Source organism: Narcine bancroftii, chromosome 5 (assembly GCF_036971445.1).
Source record: "Narcine bancroftii isolate sNarBan1 chromosome 5, sNarBan1.hap1, whole genome shotgun sequence".
Lineage (NCBI taxonomy): Eukaryota > Metazoa > Chordata > Chondrichthyes > Torpediniformes > Narcinidae > Narcine > Narcine bancroftii.
This window is the reverse complement of record NC_091473.1, coordinates 98085236-98102891: the sequence shown is the minus strand read 5'-3', so window position 1 is coordinate 98102891 and position 17656 is coordinate 98085236. Positions and strand designations below refer to the sequence as shown.

General features: G+C 40.8%; 1 protein-coding gene across 2 annotated transcripts in view; it reads left to right on the top strand.

Annotated features, from left to right (window-relative positions):
- The window catches only part of scp2a (sterol carrier protein 2a), a 111950-nt gene extending 94715 nt beyond the window's left edge, over positions 1 to 17235 (top strand). For both annotated transcript variants that reach the window (XM_069938481.1, XM_069938482.1), the window contains exons 14-16: positions 12551 to 12680; positions 14099 to 14178; positions 16494 to 17235. In XM_069938481.1, the coding sequence (XP_069794582.1) occupies positions 12551 to 12680; positions 14099 to 14178; positions 16494 to 16589 (306 nt within the window). In that variant the 3' untranslated portion in view covers positions 16590 to 17235. The remainder of the gene's footprint in view (positions 1 to 12550; positions 12681 to 14098; positions 14179 to 16493) is intronic.
- Positions 17236 to 17656: the final 421 nt, after the last annotated feature.

Sequence of the window (17656 nt, the reverse complement as noted above, 5' to 3'; positions counted from 1 at the left end):
CACTATGAGATTGCTGCCGATCCACAGGACCGGCAGGTTTAAATTTAGCCTTGTGAGTGTTCCGTGCCTTCTGGCAGGAGACTCAACTGCTCAACGTGCCGTTCCTCGGCACTCGGTATCTCTCGCTTGCGGTTCATTAAGTGAGTATGCAGACATCCATATAATGGTTCTGCGCGCCCACAGAACTGCGCTGGCGACAGTTCACGTTGTTGCGCTGTACGCCCGCTACACAGCCACTACACAGGATTTTAATTCCAATGTTGTCTCAAATCAGAGGCACTTGATCTGTTAATCTTCTCCCTCGGGTACAGGTCTGGGCGATATATGGCCCTTTAACCCATTATTGATGCTTTAAATTACTACAGTAAATCATTGGACACATTAAAGCAGGCCTTTAGATTGCTGCCGATTCACAGGATCATGCAGTGCCCTATTCAGAATGTCCTGTTTATAGGAATACCATGGCATTCAGTACAAAGATTAAAAGTTCCCATGCCCGCTATTAATTGTGCATCTTAGTTCAACATGTAAAAATATTCTCGTATAGCGCACACACATATAACACATGGGTGGGGGGTGGGGGGGAAGGATCTAGTTTGTAAAATACGGTATATCCTATTCATGTTCAGAGTATTTTTCCACTTTGATTATTTTGGGATTGCATGCACTTGTATTTCTGGACATCTACGGACACTCCCCTTCTTAAATTACAACAAAGAACAAAGACCTTATTGGTAGAACAGGAATAACAAAGAGTTACAGAAGGTTAGTTATGTTGCTGGTGTTATACCATAGGTCTCCCAGCAGTCAGCGGGAATATGTAAGTGAATTGCAGAAAGGTGAAATGGGGTAATGATGCGTGGATTCAGAGAAGGTAGGTGAAGTCTATAGTGAATACTTCTCACCTACTGTATATTCATAGTGGAGAAGGATGTGAAAGATAGTTCATGGAGGGGTACATTAACAGTCAGCATTAAGAAGTGGCGGTGTTAGATGATTTGGATCGAACAAGTTCAAATTTATTGTCAGAGAATCCACATTTCATAACAGGCAACCCTGAAAGTTGATTTGTGGCAGGCCAGGCAGGATTTATTCTGACCTATAATTGTAAACTGTACTCAAGAAAAAAGATACATGTACAAAAGAGAGAAATGTAAACAACGAAAGCAATGTGAACAAACTGTGCAATACAAAAAAAATTAGTAATAAATAATGTGCAAAGTATAAGAGTCCTTAAATCAATCTCTGATTGAGTCTGTTGTTTAAGAGTTTGATGTTGGAGGGGTAGCAATTGTTCCTGAACATGGTGGCATAGACTGTGGCACCTACATTTCTTTTCTGATGGGAGCAACGAGAACAGAGCATGTCCTGGGTGAAGTGGATCCTTGGTGATTGCTGCTGCTCTCTCTTGGTGATTTTCTCGAAGGTGGGGAGAGTTTAGCCTCTGATGTGCAGGGCTATGTCCATTACATTTTTCAGGGCTTTCCACTCAGAGGTATTGTGCCCCGATACCAAACCATGATGTAGTTCAGCACACTTTCCACTACAGTTCTGTCGAAGTTTGCCAAGGTTCCATATGTCATGCCAAACCTCCACAAACAAGGATGGAAAAATTCCTCAGGCTGGATGATATCTACTGCAGGATGCTGTGGGAAACAAAGGAGGAGATTGCTCGGGTCCTCACAGAGATGCTTCCATGTTTATCAACCACTGGTGAGATATCAGATGACTGATGGATGGCTAACGTTCATTTAAGAAGAGTTAAAGTGATCAACGGGAAATGAAGGATGAGCATAGGGGTTGTCAGCATTGCTCTGTGCTAAGGATGTAGTGTCTTACAATGTTAACTCAGTTTTTTGAGGAGGTGACTTAGATGACTGTTAAGGGTTGGATAGAACATGTTATATATGTGGACTTTAGAAAAGCTTTCAACAAGGTCCCTCGTAGGCTGATCAGAAGATTAAGATGTGGGATCCATGGAGACTTGGTAGATAGGACTCAAAATTGACTTGGCTATAGAAGGCAAAGGAATGAAAGCATCTTATTTGGGCTGGAGGCCTGTGACCAATACTGTTCGGCAGGGATCAGTGTTGAGATTCCTGTTCACAGTTAAATCTGGTTATGTTTTTTACTTGTCTTTATACAGTCAGAAGCCAATGATGTCAGGAATTTAAAAAAATCAGTCCATCCTAACTAACCTTGCCAAACTTTGGAGAAACAGTGGACGTTTCTGGTCTGAGAGGTTCATTTTTGAACAAGTGAGCTATCCTCCAAGTCACACACCTGATTTGCTTCTTCACTGTTGATGGGTCCAAATCTTTGAATTTCTTATCTGATGGCTTTGTAAAATATCTCTGGTAAAAAGAGTGCAATGGTTCAAGATGGTGGCTTGGTACTCTGATCAAGGAGTGGTTAAGGATGAGCAGTGAATGCACACCTTGCCAGCAAAACCCACAACCTGATAAATTACTTTTTAAAGTAACAACTGATACATTTTCACAAAAAATGCAAAACAGGTTTCCTTGTGGAAAAGATGGGAGGTAATTTTGTGGTGGCTCAGTGGTTTGTCCAAACCAAACTGTTGGCTTGTGGGTTTTTTTTCTTTTTGCTTCTTTCCAAAAAAACAAATATGAATAGTTCATGTTAGAGAAATAGAGTTTGAACTCCAGCTGAATGCAGGAATTGGCGGTTAGATCTGGACAGGGAAAGAAAGAATGGGAAAAAAAAATCAGCCAACTTTTTGCTTCTCCGGGAAAGTACAGTGAGGGTGGAATCACATTATCCAAGTTACAAAAGCTTGCCAACACCTGCTGTTCAAGCTCATTTGAAGGGAATGTGAATGATGTAGCTGGGAGCATCATTTTCTGGGGGCCCTCGCACAGAATAAGCCAGCACCAAATAGGAATGAGAAAAGCAGGGGATGAAACTGACGTGGTCTGAAAATCTAGGCAGAATAAGATCAAATTCTACTCCTCTGCCTCACTGAGTACTTCATGCATTTTACATTTTTTGTTTGAAATTTAACCTGCACATAAATCAGTTAAAATATCAGTTTGTATTAAATTGTTATTATTTTAGAGGTTACACCAGAGACTGATTATAATGATTATATGGTTGATATTTTTGGGATTTCCTTCCCATTCTAATTGCTGAATGGACCCTTTCTGTTATCATAATAGGGCTATGCTGCAGAACCTTGAGTGGTATTAAGTGTTAATTTGTCCATACAGAGGGTATGTTATTTTAAATTTGAGTAAGATCTTGCAAAAAAACCTTTGACTGAATTTGAACCTACTCACATTTGAAGTGAAGGTGAAGCTTTTGTGCATGTATTTTTTTTAAATCCCTCAAGCTTATAAACATAGAAAAGTCACTTAGCATGGAAATAAATTTGTCATATAAATAAGTAATTATTTCTATTTTTGCTTAGCAAAAGGCAACCACCTCAAAAGTGTCCAGAGCAAAAGGTTGTTTTACATTTCAGAGGGGGTTTGGAGAGAGTGAAATTAGTTGGGATTAGTAAAACAGGCATAACTTTGTGACTTAATAAACATTCCCAATTTTCCATTTCTGATGAAGGATTCTTCACCAAAATAAGGCTTTCTCTTTTTACAACCCCAATCACTTACTGGGAAATGGACTCTTCAATGTGGTTCTGTTTCACACTTCTGGAATAGATCAGATTCAATTGCTAATCTTAGTCGAATTAGCAACAATATTTTGGCCAGAGATGCAGTGAAAAATTATGTCACAATCAGTGCTGAAACAAAATATTTAGAGCAAACAATTGGTATGTAACACAGATGAAATGAATAGGGTTAATTACATTTCTGTTACTTCCATAAAAAATCTATTGTTTTCCCTTTTTTAAAAAAATGTTGCATCTTTGTCCATACCATCAATAGGCCTCTTTCCTCTGGCATCCCTGTTAATTGGCCATGCAGTGTCCTGAGATAGGAAACTGCTCTTTCCTCTGGGCCTCCTTTAACTGGGGACATTGACTGCTTTTCCACTGAAAATAACTCATCCCTGGGGATCAGGGAATCTACCTTTGAATGGAATGGATGGAAGTTGTCCTTTTTCCACTGATTTAATCAGCACGCCGGCGCCAGCTGACGCTGGGGATACGAGTATGGGTCGAGGCTGTCAATCCCTGGTGTGATTTGATGTCATTTAATGCCAGTGTGCTGATTGTTTTCCTTTTCCACTGGACCCTTAACTGGTGAATTCCTGGGATAAGGTGCCAGTGGAAAAGTGGCTAAAGATATGGGTTTTATGTCCTCAAATGATCAGCACATTCACCTGTTATGTGAAAATTAGCATTAATCCAGCTCAAGATAAATAGTTGCGTCTGATTGAAAGGATGCTGCGTAAAATAAACTGGGGTAGATTTCTGAATTTTTTGTTTGTAGTGTTGATATGCCTTCTGATTGGCATTGAAATAGGGAAACAAAGATAGTATGAAATTACATAGACATCACAGAATTTGAACCATTAGTCTGTGGCAGTGCTCCCCTCGAGTCTTCTATTATTTAATTCAGTGCTTCCAAAACGTTTTAACTTACAGAATCCTTTTGGGGAGCACTTGGAAACTGCAGAACCACTGCCTCTCACTCTCCACTGCGGCCCGGGCTGCCCTTGCCATGTCAGACACCACTGGTCGCGCATCCTTCCCGTTGTTCACTTACTGCAGGTGACAACAGGCTGGGCACTGGTATTTCAGGACCCCCCCCCCGCACACGCTCGCTGCAAATCTTCATGCCACCAGCTCCCAGAAACCACTGCACATGTAACCCCATAACGATCTAGCTGCGACTCTGGCCCAAAGTCACAGGCTTCACCCATGCAGATCATTATTACTCCCTGTCATTTCTTCCACGGAACCCCACACCTTTCCACGGAACTCCTGGGTTCAGCAGAACCCAGTTTGGGAAAAACTGGTTTAATCTATCACATCTTTCCAATGGTTTCTCCATCCTAATCAGCTCAGTTTACCGAATGGCTCCTGTGCTCTTTTTGGGACAAGTAAATATTACAAGTTTATAGGTGTGATAAAATAGGATATAGTGGGATGACCCCCTATCATCCCACTATTTAAGTAAAAGCCTTGCTTTCTTTTCATTTTGGGTAACATAAACATTTTTAGAATTTTTTCTTGTAGTTGGTAGGAGAGAAATACATAAGAAATCAAAACGATTGCTTCACAGGGAAGGGAGCCCATAAACTTTGAGCAGAGTCGGAGAGGCAGGGCCATTGCTGAATAAAGGTTGAGAATGGCTGGTTTAGAAGATGGTAATGAGGCTTGGAAGACCACAGGATGTATGTCATTTATGCTCAACAATAATTGCTACACCTGCCTGTAAAAGTACCTGAATAGTCTCAGTTAATTTAACGAAGTGTGCAAAGTCGTGTATTATAGGAAGCTGTAACAGCACTGATTTACCACAGCTTACAAACCAAGAATACACTCACTCGTTTCTTTCAGCACACCATGAAGTCGCCTTTCTTTTATTATTCACTAGACACCACATTGCCTTCTTCAACACCCCAAACACCATCCAGCCAAACTCTTCTGACCTTCTCATTGGCTCACTGCCACATGGTTGATCCTGACCACTCTCACTCTCCTTCTCTTGCATCTGTGGTTCATCACTTGTCTACTGATGCTTAACACACCTGCGCATGCGCACTATTACTCCCGTGTGCCACATCGTTGACATCAGCAGCAGTGATTGGCACCACTCCCGATGAAGGTAAGACCTCGACACCCCACTTCAGCCTCTGACCCATGCAAGGAGATGATATATTGGAACTGTCCTGCTATGTAATGGTCCAGAGTCGTGAGAGTTCAGCCTAACCATGTGTGATAGTGCATAACAGGCACTGCATAGTCTGATTGGCAAGGATGCAAATGGTCCTTTAACTCTGGCTCTGATATACGCTGGCTTCAACCTGTCTTTGGACACTGCATCCGCTTTTCTATTCCTGTCAATCGCAAAAGTTGTCGGGTGGCGACGTAAAACCTGAAAAGGACCATCGTAAATGGGCTGAAATGGTTTGTGAACAGCATCATGCCAGAGGAACACATGAGAACAGCATTGTAAATCATTTGGCACATACACTGCAGAGTAGGTTGGAGTAATCTCACATTTTCCCAAAGACACTCAACATAATTAGCCAGATCGTAGAGTGTTGTGCTTGGACTTGGATTCACAAACTCACCTGCCATATACTAGCTCTGCCGCTGAACATCCAAGATCTGCCTTAACAGAGAACCATTGGCAAACGTTTGCTCCACGAAGATGCATCACCACCTGCTGTTAATGCTCCTTCAGTCGTCCATGGAAATGTAGAACAAGACAGTTAAGCCTGCGGACGTTAAGCCATAGTGCAAATACAGGTAGTGCCCAAAATATTAGTGAGAGCTCGGAACAGCGGCAACTCAAACTGAGGCCTTTGATCCATTGTAATAGTGACTGGAAGACTGAAAGATGAAATCCAGCGATCCACGAAATTCCTAGTGACTGTCTCCACAGAGATGTCAGTGATGTAATGTCCTGTTTAAGTTTAGAGAAATTAGATATAATTTTAAAAATGGAAAGTTTCAATTTATGAAATTGTGGGGCCAATCTCTCTGAGCGAGTAGAGATGTGTGCTTGTACTGACAGTATGCGTAAGAGGCTGTTGGTCTGTATAAATGATGAAAGGACAACCTTCTAATAATAAAAAGAAATGTTCCACTGCCAAGCGTTCTTGACCAATTGTACTATGCCTGAATGCAATGACAGCTTGGCTAAGTAAAAACACCAATTGCCCATGGACTCGTTGTTGTAACACTGCTCGGACAGCACTGACAGACGTATCTGTGGTAAGAGAGAGCAAGATGTTGGGCTTTTGACATACAAGCATCATGGTATTCGAAAGCACAGTCTTCACATTGTTGAAAGCATGCACAGTATCATCTCCCAAAGTTAATGGTCTTTTGGGACCAGGCTTATTGGATCCTTTTCGAGGTTCAGTAAGGGATGATAGAGGTGCTGCAGCATTCAGCAGGAATCGGTGATAAAAATTCATCATGCCTTAAAAACAATGTTGCAATTGGCCAGGTGTAGGAATTGATGTAGAAAATTCTCAAATCTCTTGCACTTTTGATTCATTGGGCAAAATAACATGTTGCATAACTATATGTCCCAAAAACACATTTACTGGACTGATCACAATGCCAAACTCATCAAGCCTCTAAAACAATGAGATAAGGTGGCTCTTGTGCCCCTCTTCATCCACACTTGCGACCGGAATGTTGTCGATGTAAACAAACACAAAATCGAGGCCGGCGAGTACGTGGTCCATAAACCGCTGGAATGTCTAAGCTGCATTTTGTATACTGAATGGCATTCGCAGAAACTCGTGCATACCAAAAAGAGTAATTACTGCCGTCTTCACGACATCAGAAGGCTTAACTAGGTAGTAAGCATGTACTTGATCTATTTTCGCCAATACATGTTGCCATGGAGGTTTGATGTAAAGTCTTGTAAATTGGGGATGTTGTATCGGTGAGGCACGGTGGAATTGTTCAGGGCTCAAGAATCACCACAAGGCCGTCAATCCCCAGGAGACTTTTTTGGAACCACATGCAGTAGTGTCAGATCTGTGGACTATGCCCAAGTCTTGTATATGGTTGAACTCCAATTTTGTGATTTTTATGACAGTCCGAGGGTAAACTACGAGCCCGCACTACCACCAGAGGACTCCAAATCTTTATATTGTGGATTACTGTATGTTTAATGTCTGTGCGATGATACAATGGGGTCACTAGATGAGGGAAACACTTGAGCAAGGCTTGGAAAGGGCAGGAGCCAGATTGAAGGCTCGTCAGGTGGCTGATGACATTGGAGGGACGACAGATCCAGTTCTCTTGCATACAAGAGCTGCAGTCCACAATGCAGCGATTTATTTTTTAAAGCTACCAACAAAGAAAAATGTGACAAAAAATCCGCTCAAATTGGAATTTGCTTTGTTTGCAACTGCGAAAACCCACCGAAAAGGTTTCTTGAGACCGAAATCAACGTGAGTGACCTCTGGCCATAGTTTTGAATATGAGAATCATTTGCAGTTGAAAGAACACATGACGTATTGGGGTGTCTGTGTTCCTCCATGGTTGGAGGGACCACTGAAATCTTTGCACCAGAATCAATAAGAAATTGAACACCCAAGAGAAAGTCTTTGAGGAAAAGACGGCAGCCGACGTGCCCAGGGGCAACAGTTGCTTCTACTGGCGGGCCTGGTCTTTCCTGCTCTGTTGCCTTTTATAGAAGTCACAAGGTGGCTGACAGGACCAGGTAGCGGGACCAAATCTCCGGTGCTTCCAACCCATCGCCTCTACCACCTTCTCAACCACCGCTATTCCAACCAATTCCGTTGCGTGACAAAAGCCTGGACCTGCAAAATTGCTGCTCCAACTCAGTTATCATGGATTGATTTGGTGCTGCTGCTATCTTCAATTGATAAGGTGCTGGCGTTTCATAAAGTGCAGTAAGCAGTTGTTCTGGTTCCATTTCTTCCTGTTGACTAGCGGAAGTAGCCAATCCTTCTATCTTCAATGTGGAGTCGTGGACATAATGAGGTCAGCATGATGAGCCAACCGATCGAGGGTGGACATTTGAAAGACACTCATCAAATGCTCTTGAGCATGATGAGATAAACATCAAAGGAACCTTTGTTTCCAAAAATTGTCTTTGGCAGGGTCTGTTCCAGCTAGCCTGCGCCACCTCCTCAACATCCATGATGGTTGCCTATCGCCTAAGCTGTCATCAGCTAGTAATTGGGCAATACGAGTCTCTCTAGATGGCCGAGTACGCTGCAGAATAGCTGCCTCAAGCATGTTGTATGGGAGATTACCATCTGGTTCAACTAAGACATCCTCCACTTCACAGGCAATCTGCTCTGGAAGATGCTCCACAAGTAAACTGTACTTTATCAGACTGAGGGCAGAGGAACGTGCTTCGAGGATCGTGAACCATGCTGGTGTATTAGTAATAAAAAGTGGAGAAATCTTCCGTTTGAATTCCCCAACGTCTCCTGTAAGGGATTTATCCTTATCACTAGCCATTTTAAATTAGACGGTACTGGGAACTCACGGGGTCACCACTTGTCATGGCACTGATTTACCACAGCTTACTTTCAAAGAATACACTCACACATTTCTCTCAGTGCACAATGAAGTCGACTTTCTTTATTATTCACTCGACACATTCTTGAACCCCACAAACACCACCCAGTCAAACCACTCTGACCTTCAACTTAAGCATCAGCTTTGATTAATCACGCTCATTAACTAGAAAAATACTACAAAATGCTGTGATAAAGGTTAATGAAAAACGTGAGATGTTAATGTCAAAGAACAAGATTTTGGGTGCAGTTCTCGTTTATTCTCAGAGAGAGTTTCCAAGAGCAAGACGGAGGGAATTTCAGAATTTAGACAGCTTTGTCCAAGGGTAATCTAACCTTTTTTGGACACGAGCCTGCAAAAGTAACTATTGATTGCAATGTTAACATGCGTATTCTGATAGTATTTTGCTGTCTTTGCATGCCTGCTTTTTGGACAATTTTTGCTAGTGTTTGGGCAAAAGAGAGAATTCGCCAGGTGGCAGGTGAATTACTTTTATCCAAAGTTTTGTGTGATTATTCTGCAGTTTTAATACGTGATTCCAATGTATGTACTTGTTTATATCTATTCCTACATCAGAATTCTGGGATAACCATGTATGGTGTTTTTTCCATCCCATAGTAATTGCAGTGGTTTACCCACTGTTTTTTAATGATGTAACCTGTCTGTTGATTTGGCCATATTTTTCCTGTTGCTGACTGCATTTTCAAGTACTTCTCCTATGCTGCTTTTGGAAACAAAACCTTACAAAAATGTTCTTGCTACCCTCTGTTATTGGAACATTTCCAATCAGAAGCTAAAACAGTAGTTTATATGGATAACCTGTCTATCCTGGTGGCTTTGTGTTTGATTGGTTAAACCCAGTAGTTCCTCTTCTACTGGGGTATTAATACTATAATCGCAGACAGCTTATCTAAATCTTCATCTGCTGTTTGAGAATTACCGTGAGATTTATGTGCATTATTTGTATAATTTTGCATTCAATATTGATTTTGGACCTAGTATGAGTTATAATTTAATTGTTTAATTATAATAATTATAGAATTTGATGTCCTGAACAAATAAGTTATGTAATAATTATGGTTTTGCTTCTACTTTTCAGTTGATGTGTGGCATGTATATGATACGATTTGATTTATCTTATCATTACTATACCTTGTGCAAAGGTTTTTGTTAAACTCAATCAAAATATTTTGAAAAGAAAGAATTACTGTGAGATCATTATGAAAATATATTGGAATAATTTTTTTTAATATTACCAATGAAATTAAATTCTCAGAAACTACAGTTATGTCCGTTATCACTATTTGTGAATTTAGTTCCTTGGGCATTTTGTCCATTTGTTGAAAAACTAGAAGTTTTATCCATCCACATCTCCCACATTTTACATGTATATGAGTCCCCACCATGACTACCAGCCCCCCCACATCTCCATCGGGCACACAAAACTCAAAACGGTCAACCAGTTTACCTATCTCGGCTGCACCATTTCATCAGATGCAAGGATCGCCAATGAGATAGACAACAGACTCGCCAAGGCAAATAGCGCCTTTGGAAGACTACACAAAAGAGTCTGGAAAAACAACCAACTGAAAAACCTCACAAAGATAAGCGTATACAGAGCCGTTGTCATACCCACACTCCTGTTCGGCTCCGAATCATGGGTCCTCTACCGGCACCACCTACGGCTCCTAGAACGCTTCCACCAGCGTTGTCTCCGCTCCATCCTCAACATCCATTGGAGCGCTCACACCCCTAACGTCGAGGTACTCGAGATGGCAGAGGTCGACAGCATCGAGTCCACGCTGCTGAAGATCCAGCTGCGCTGGATGGGTCACGTCTCCAGAATGGAGGACCATCGCCTTCCCAAGATCGTATTATATGGCGAGCTCTCCACTGGCCACCGTGACAGAGGTGCACCAAAGAAAAGGTACAAGGACTGCCTAAAGAAATCTCTTGGTGCCTGCCACATTGACCACCGCCAGTGGGCTGATAACGCCTCAAACCGTGCATCTTGGCGACTCACAGTTTGGCGGGCAGCAGCCTCCTTTGAAGAAGACCGCAGAGCCCACCTCACTGACAAAAGGCAAAGGAGGAAAAACCCAACACCCAACCCCAACCAACCAATTTTCCCTTGCAACCGCTGCAATCGTGTCTACCTGTCCCGCATCGGACTGGTCAGCCACAAACGAGCCTGCAGCTGACGTGGACTTTTTACCCCCTCCATAAATCTTCGTCCGCGAAGCCAAGCCAAAGAAAGATTGCACCTTCCATGAGTTTATGATATTATTAAAGTGTGGAATTCAAGTCTGCACTTGCTTAGTTTCAAATGTGAACTTGGAATTGTAATAATTTGCTTCACCGTGTCTATATGATGAAAGCATACACCGTGATAACTCCTAAATGGAACGATAAACTCACATTTATTACCATTTCCAGGCAGATGTTTAAACCATCTGATTACTTTTATCTTTTTACTGTGAGTAGAATGTTTGGTTGTGGACCAGCATGAATGAATACATCTCGGAAGATGTCAGCCTAGGGAGCTGGTTAAAATAGTGCTTTGTATTTAAAACATTGTAACAATTTGCCACATTCTTTCATCTAACCCCCAAAACAGTTAACATTTTTTTTAATTAAGTAGAAAAATCCTCTCCTTGACTGTAGTTTTGCAATCTTGTCGTCACATGCTGCACCAAGGATCTTGACAGACTCTCATGCCAAATTCTTTATTTTTGCCTTTGTGCCTTTCTCCAGAAAGCAGAGCACCAGTTGGAGGTCTGTTTATTTCCTTAAGATAGTTTATCTTCTTTGATTGATGTCAAGTGCAGTGGGGGAAGAAGGCTAAGCTAAAAGCAAAAGGAATGGCCTTTAGCTCATGACCTTTGTCACCTGGTAGACCCATAAGGCATGCAGCATCAAATGGGCTCTTTAGCCCTCTGAGCCCATGCCAACCATTCACATAAATCCCACAGCCATCCTGTTCTCTCCATATCCCCACCAACTCCCAATCTCCACCGCTCATCTACAAGCATGGGGCAACTTTGAGCGGCCAATTAGAAAACTGTCCTGCTCATCCTTGCGATGTGAGATAAAACTGCATCATCTGAAGGAAACCCACGCAGTCGCAAGGAAAACATACAAACTCCAGACAGACAGGAGTTTAGCATTGAAACCACATTGCTGAAGCTGTGAGACAGCAGCTCTAATTGGGCCAGTATTCTAATCCCCAATTCCCTGAAGTCAGTTTTTAATGAAGAGCCACTGCTCGAGTACATCCAATAGATTTTCGACTTACTTGATCCATTATAACTTGGAATTTGCTGAATAATCTTACATTTGAACAGAACCTAATGAATTTCTTTTCATTTTATTTTCCCTTAGGAAGGAGAGCAGTTTGTTAAGAAAATTGGAGGAGTGTTTGCTTTTAAAGTTAAAGATGGCCCAGATGGCAAAGAAGGGCTGTGGGTAGTGGATGTCAAAAATGGGAAAGGATCTGTGGACTTCAATTCTGGTACTGTTCTATGAATTCTGATAAATATTGTGCCTTTGCCCTTCAATATTAATAATAAAAGGAAACACCCAGCATACTAGTCACATACTGATGTCCAGCTGCACACTTTATTTCAGTTATTTTTGGCTTAATGTGGCTTATTGAAGGAGCCATACAAAAGGTTTACATAGACCTCCCATAATCGCATTCTGTAACTTCTGAATATCATAGGATCTTGCTCAAATATCAGCAACAGGCCAGAAAGAGGAGCTGGAGGGGCTCAGCAGGCCAGGTGACATCCATGGAGAAAAATGGACAGTTAACGTTCTGGATTGGGATGAAGTCTTAGGAGAGGTTAAATACAAGGAAAGTTTTGGTGTTTTTAGTACAGGCTTTTAATGCCAGATTCTTAGAACTAAATCACAGAAATCTATAGACACTGTGGTTCAAGTAAAAACACAAAATGCTGGAGTGTTTTTTTTAAACAAGATTCTTGTAACTAGTCAGCAGTGTTATTTGGACTTGATTTTTAAAATTTTGTCAGTGTGATAAGTTTCAGGAGGAGTAAGAAGGAACCAATTCAGCATTTCCTTCAGGACATTCGAGATCTTGGTGAAGGAAGGAAGCAATCATGCATCTCTTAAATACAGCCTCTTCCCTACTTACGACCTACGTGACTTACGATCATCTGTACATACGATGAAAAAAAATACTGAATAAATTTTAAAAATAAAGAAAAAAATATATGTAAATTTAAAAATTACACTTGGTCGTACGTCCACCAGTGCTAAAGGCTGCGTGCGTATGATAATCATCTAAAGATGATTTCCCAGCATTCTGTACATCACAGCGTCTCTCTCAGTTCTCAGAATAAAAGAATGCCGTACAGGTACAGTGGGCTGTCGGGAGAGCGTGGGCCAGGGAGATCAGTGTGGGGACTGATAGTGAGCTGTCAGGAGAGCACGGGGCAGTGGGATTGGTGTGGGGACTGATAGCGTGGGGACTACATCCCGTGCTAACCTGCGTCCATTTCAAGCTCCAACCGGTTGGTCAGAACGGAACTCGTATATACGTTGGGGAGTGGCTGTATTGCTTTTCTGTAACTGTGGAGTGATGAAATCAGGCCTCAGCTGGCATCAGGGTCCCTGATAAACTGAGCAGGGTTCCACTGTAGAAAACAGGCCCCCTAAACCTCCGAAAAGAGAGTCAGATTTTGGGGAAAACTTTTGTACCTTTTAATAATTTTTCTTTCATTAAAAAAAAAGATTGTTATAAAAGGAATTTTAATGGGAACTGCTGACGTTGGGTATACAACTTAGTTGTTTTGACAATGTAGGGACAGTATTGCACCTTAATGTATTATGAAAGACTTCAAAGTTTGTTTTATTTTGAGTGTACTGAATGTGTTCATTGCCTTAACTGCATTTGTCTTCCCATAGAGAAGAAAGCTGACTGCACCATAACTATGTCCGATGATGATTTGTTAGCTTTGATGACTGGCAAGATGAATCCCCAGACTGTGAGTAGTTTCTGTATGAAAGGTTTAATGTTTAACAGAAGGTTGGATTCTCATGTTCACTTTTCCAATAGCAGTTCATTTGGCTCAGTGCCTCTTTCTTACATTTTAGTCTATTGCCTTTAACACCTGTTGTAGTAAAATGAATAATGGGAGCAAAATGCAGACATTGCATCAACCCCGCATGCTTACTGGAAAAATAAATTCCATGTTCACTCGAAAACTGGTACATTTATTTTCCAACAACTGGGAATTGCAGCTTATCTTCAAGTTCAAGTTTATTTGTCTCCGGATTGTAACCACGCAACCCGACGAAACATCGTTCTCCAGTCTACAGTGCAGAACAGTCAAAACATTAAACACATAGGCAAACAATAAATATACACAGTGCATATGTATATACTGTATATTAAAATAAATATTCTTAATAAATAATAAAGTCACAGAGTTGTTTTAGAAGTCATTTGATGGTTGCACTGCCTCTCCTCTCCTGACTGAGAAAGCTAGAATAGGTTCTATTCTCCAACCCTCCCACCAGAAAAACACCCCGCACTATCCAGATCGCATCTAAGTCACTTCCCATCATGACGAACTATCCTGAGAAATGACCTCGGCTTGTCTTTGCCGTTTGTACTGCACTGAAATATCATTTATTTATCCATTTGCTTGTGAATTTAAATCTGCCCTGGCCTAAAAAGCAAGACTTGCATGTATATAGTTTACGCAAGAAAATTTGCAGATGAAGTCAAGTGCAATACACAAATGTGTTAGAGAAACTCGGTAGGTCATGCAACATCCATAAGAAGAACAGGATATCGAACATTTCACGCCTGAGCCCTTTGTCAGGTATAAGGCATCTGCTGTGTTTTTTTTTCTAGTCAGCCCTGACCTATTGAGTTTCTCCAGCACAGTGGTCGAGGCGGGATCATTGGTTACATTTAAGGAAAGACTGGATCATTACATGGATAGGAGGGGACTAGAGGGGTATGGACCGGGTGCTGGTCAGTGGGACTAGGAGGGTGGGGATTTGCTACGGCATGGACTAGTAGGGCCGAACTGGCCTGTTCTGTGCTGTAAGTAGTTATATGGTTATTTGTGTATTGCATTTGCATGTCTATGTTGCCACATAGATTGTTTCAAGTGTACCATATTATTGTTGCTTTGATAAATAAAGGTTTGGAGGATTTGGTGTGTAACTAATTTCATCACATATTTTCATTATTATGTGTGATCATTTAAGATATAAACATTACAATCTGTTAATGATGGACTTGAAGCCCTAGAGGAAAAAAAAACAAACTGCTGGAGAAAATCAGTGGGTCAGGCTGATAAAGGAGAAGGAAGATGAGGTGTATTGAAGAGAGAGGATGGAGCCGGTGGGTGATAGGTGGACCAAGGAGATGACAGACAGATGGAGAAGATATTTGTATATGTGATCTGACCAAACACCCTGGTTTTGTTTTAAAGAAATTACACCGATAAATATTTAAACTCTTATGGTGTAGACTTTCAGAAATCTTTTGATAGAGCTATTGTTTGAAGGGCAAGCACAGAAAAAAGTTGATATACCAGCGAAACCATTCAGATTGATAATGACTTGCCTGAAACATATGAAGCAGGAGAAGCTCGCTAAAGGTGTGATTGTGGACGTATCTGAGTAATTAGTAACAAGAGCTGGACCGTTTTTAATTTGCATATTTTATCAGTTTGCATCGTTGAGTCCAAAATGCACACGTAATATGAATTGCAGTGAGCAATTTACAGAGCAATGTAAATTGCAGTGAGGCAGAAAAAGCTTCATGAACAATTTTTTTTTAGATTCAGGATCCACAAAGAATTATCCAGATGTTGTTGGAAAGTGAGGCAGGATGAGTGAGATTTTTGTTTTATAAATGGCAATGAGCAAAAAGGCTGAGGGAAACTTGGGGAGATTCATAGACTTGTTAACCAGCCCAAGTTAAATTTATGAGATTCCAAAACTATGTTTGTTGTGCTCTGAACTCTCAGCTTGGGTACAGCATGAATGTTGTGTGGAAGCAGTGGAAAGTCTGATGAAGAAAATCCCAGACTTTATAACTGCTACAATCATTATCGGGGTTTTTTTTTACATTTCAAAATTTGTGAAACATTTGAGAGGAAAAATATAAATGTATTTGTAGATTGTGCTCAGAGATTGCATTTGCACTTCAATTATTGAGCGTTATTTGATGTTGAATCTATTCTTTTTCAATTCAGAATGCATATATAATATGACTCACTATGGAGAAGAGTGAAGTATTTCATCATGCAATAATGAAAAGTATATTTTTTCTGTCTAGGCCTTCTTTCAGGGTAAACTGAAAATTGCTGGTAATATGGGCATGGCCATGAAACTTCAGAATCTTCAGCTTCAGCCTGGCAAAGCCAAACTGTGAAGATTGATCACAAGTGATTTTTCGTAACTGTAGAAGGACACCGACCTCTGTTCACATAGCAATTTGGTGGCAGGATGCCTGAGAGGTGGTTAGAAGCCGCTATCTTCATCTCTAAACATTCTGGAATTATATGCAACATCTTCTAATTAATCTTGAAGTTTATAACATTGGTATCTTGCTGAGCAGGTTTGACTTTCAATAAATTGCAATTAGTTATATTCTAACTGATTCAGTACATTTCTGAAAATGACGTAAATGTAACTTTGAATATCTTTTGTAAAATGCTTTATTCCTAGCTATGTATCTGCACTAAATGAGTTCAACCAATGTATGTTATGATTCAGCTGTCCTGACTTGAATCTAGCCTAACCTTTAAATTTGCAATTTCTTAATCAATTAAACAGCAGGATTAATGATCTTGATGTCCTAGTGTGATGAGAAAAAGAATAAAATTAAATTCTAACTTACCTTTTTGTGAACAGTTGGATTTTTATTTTGGATTCAGTCTGTGAACATGGTAGGTTTGCCATGTTTGATAAATGGCAATGTTGTAGAATTTATTTCATGCCTGATGAAAGTTGTAAAAAAAAAGACTAATTGTAATTATACCTTTGAATTAAAATCAATTAAAACTTGTGAAGGAAAATTTGACTTTTTTTAAAGTTATTTATACATTTATATTTTTAAAAATATTTGGACAAAATACTTAGTAAGTAACCTGGTCAGAGATAACAACTTGATAGGAGCTATGTCATATTCTGCAGGATGGTATTTCCAGCCAATAGGTTGGATTCCTGCCAGCTGGAAATGGAGACCTGCTGTAGTGATGGCAGCAGCACACTCCAGACTTCCGTGCTTACACCATGGACGTGGGTAACACACTGAAGTTTGAATGCTTACACAACCAACCTCTCATTTTGCACCAGACACCCCACTGAGTTCAGGAGTGTTGCTGAGTCCAGGGGCAGACACACCACACTTGGCTTTTTACACCACATTTTTTTCTGGCCCCATTCCTTTTCTACTCATTGCCCTCATCCTTCCGCTGTTCAGTGTTCCACTGATGT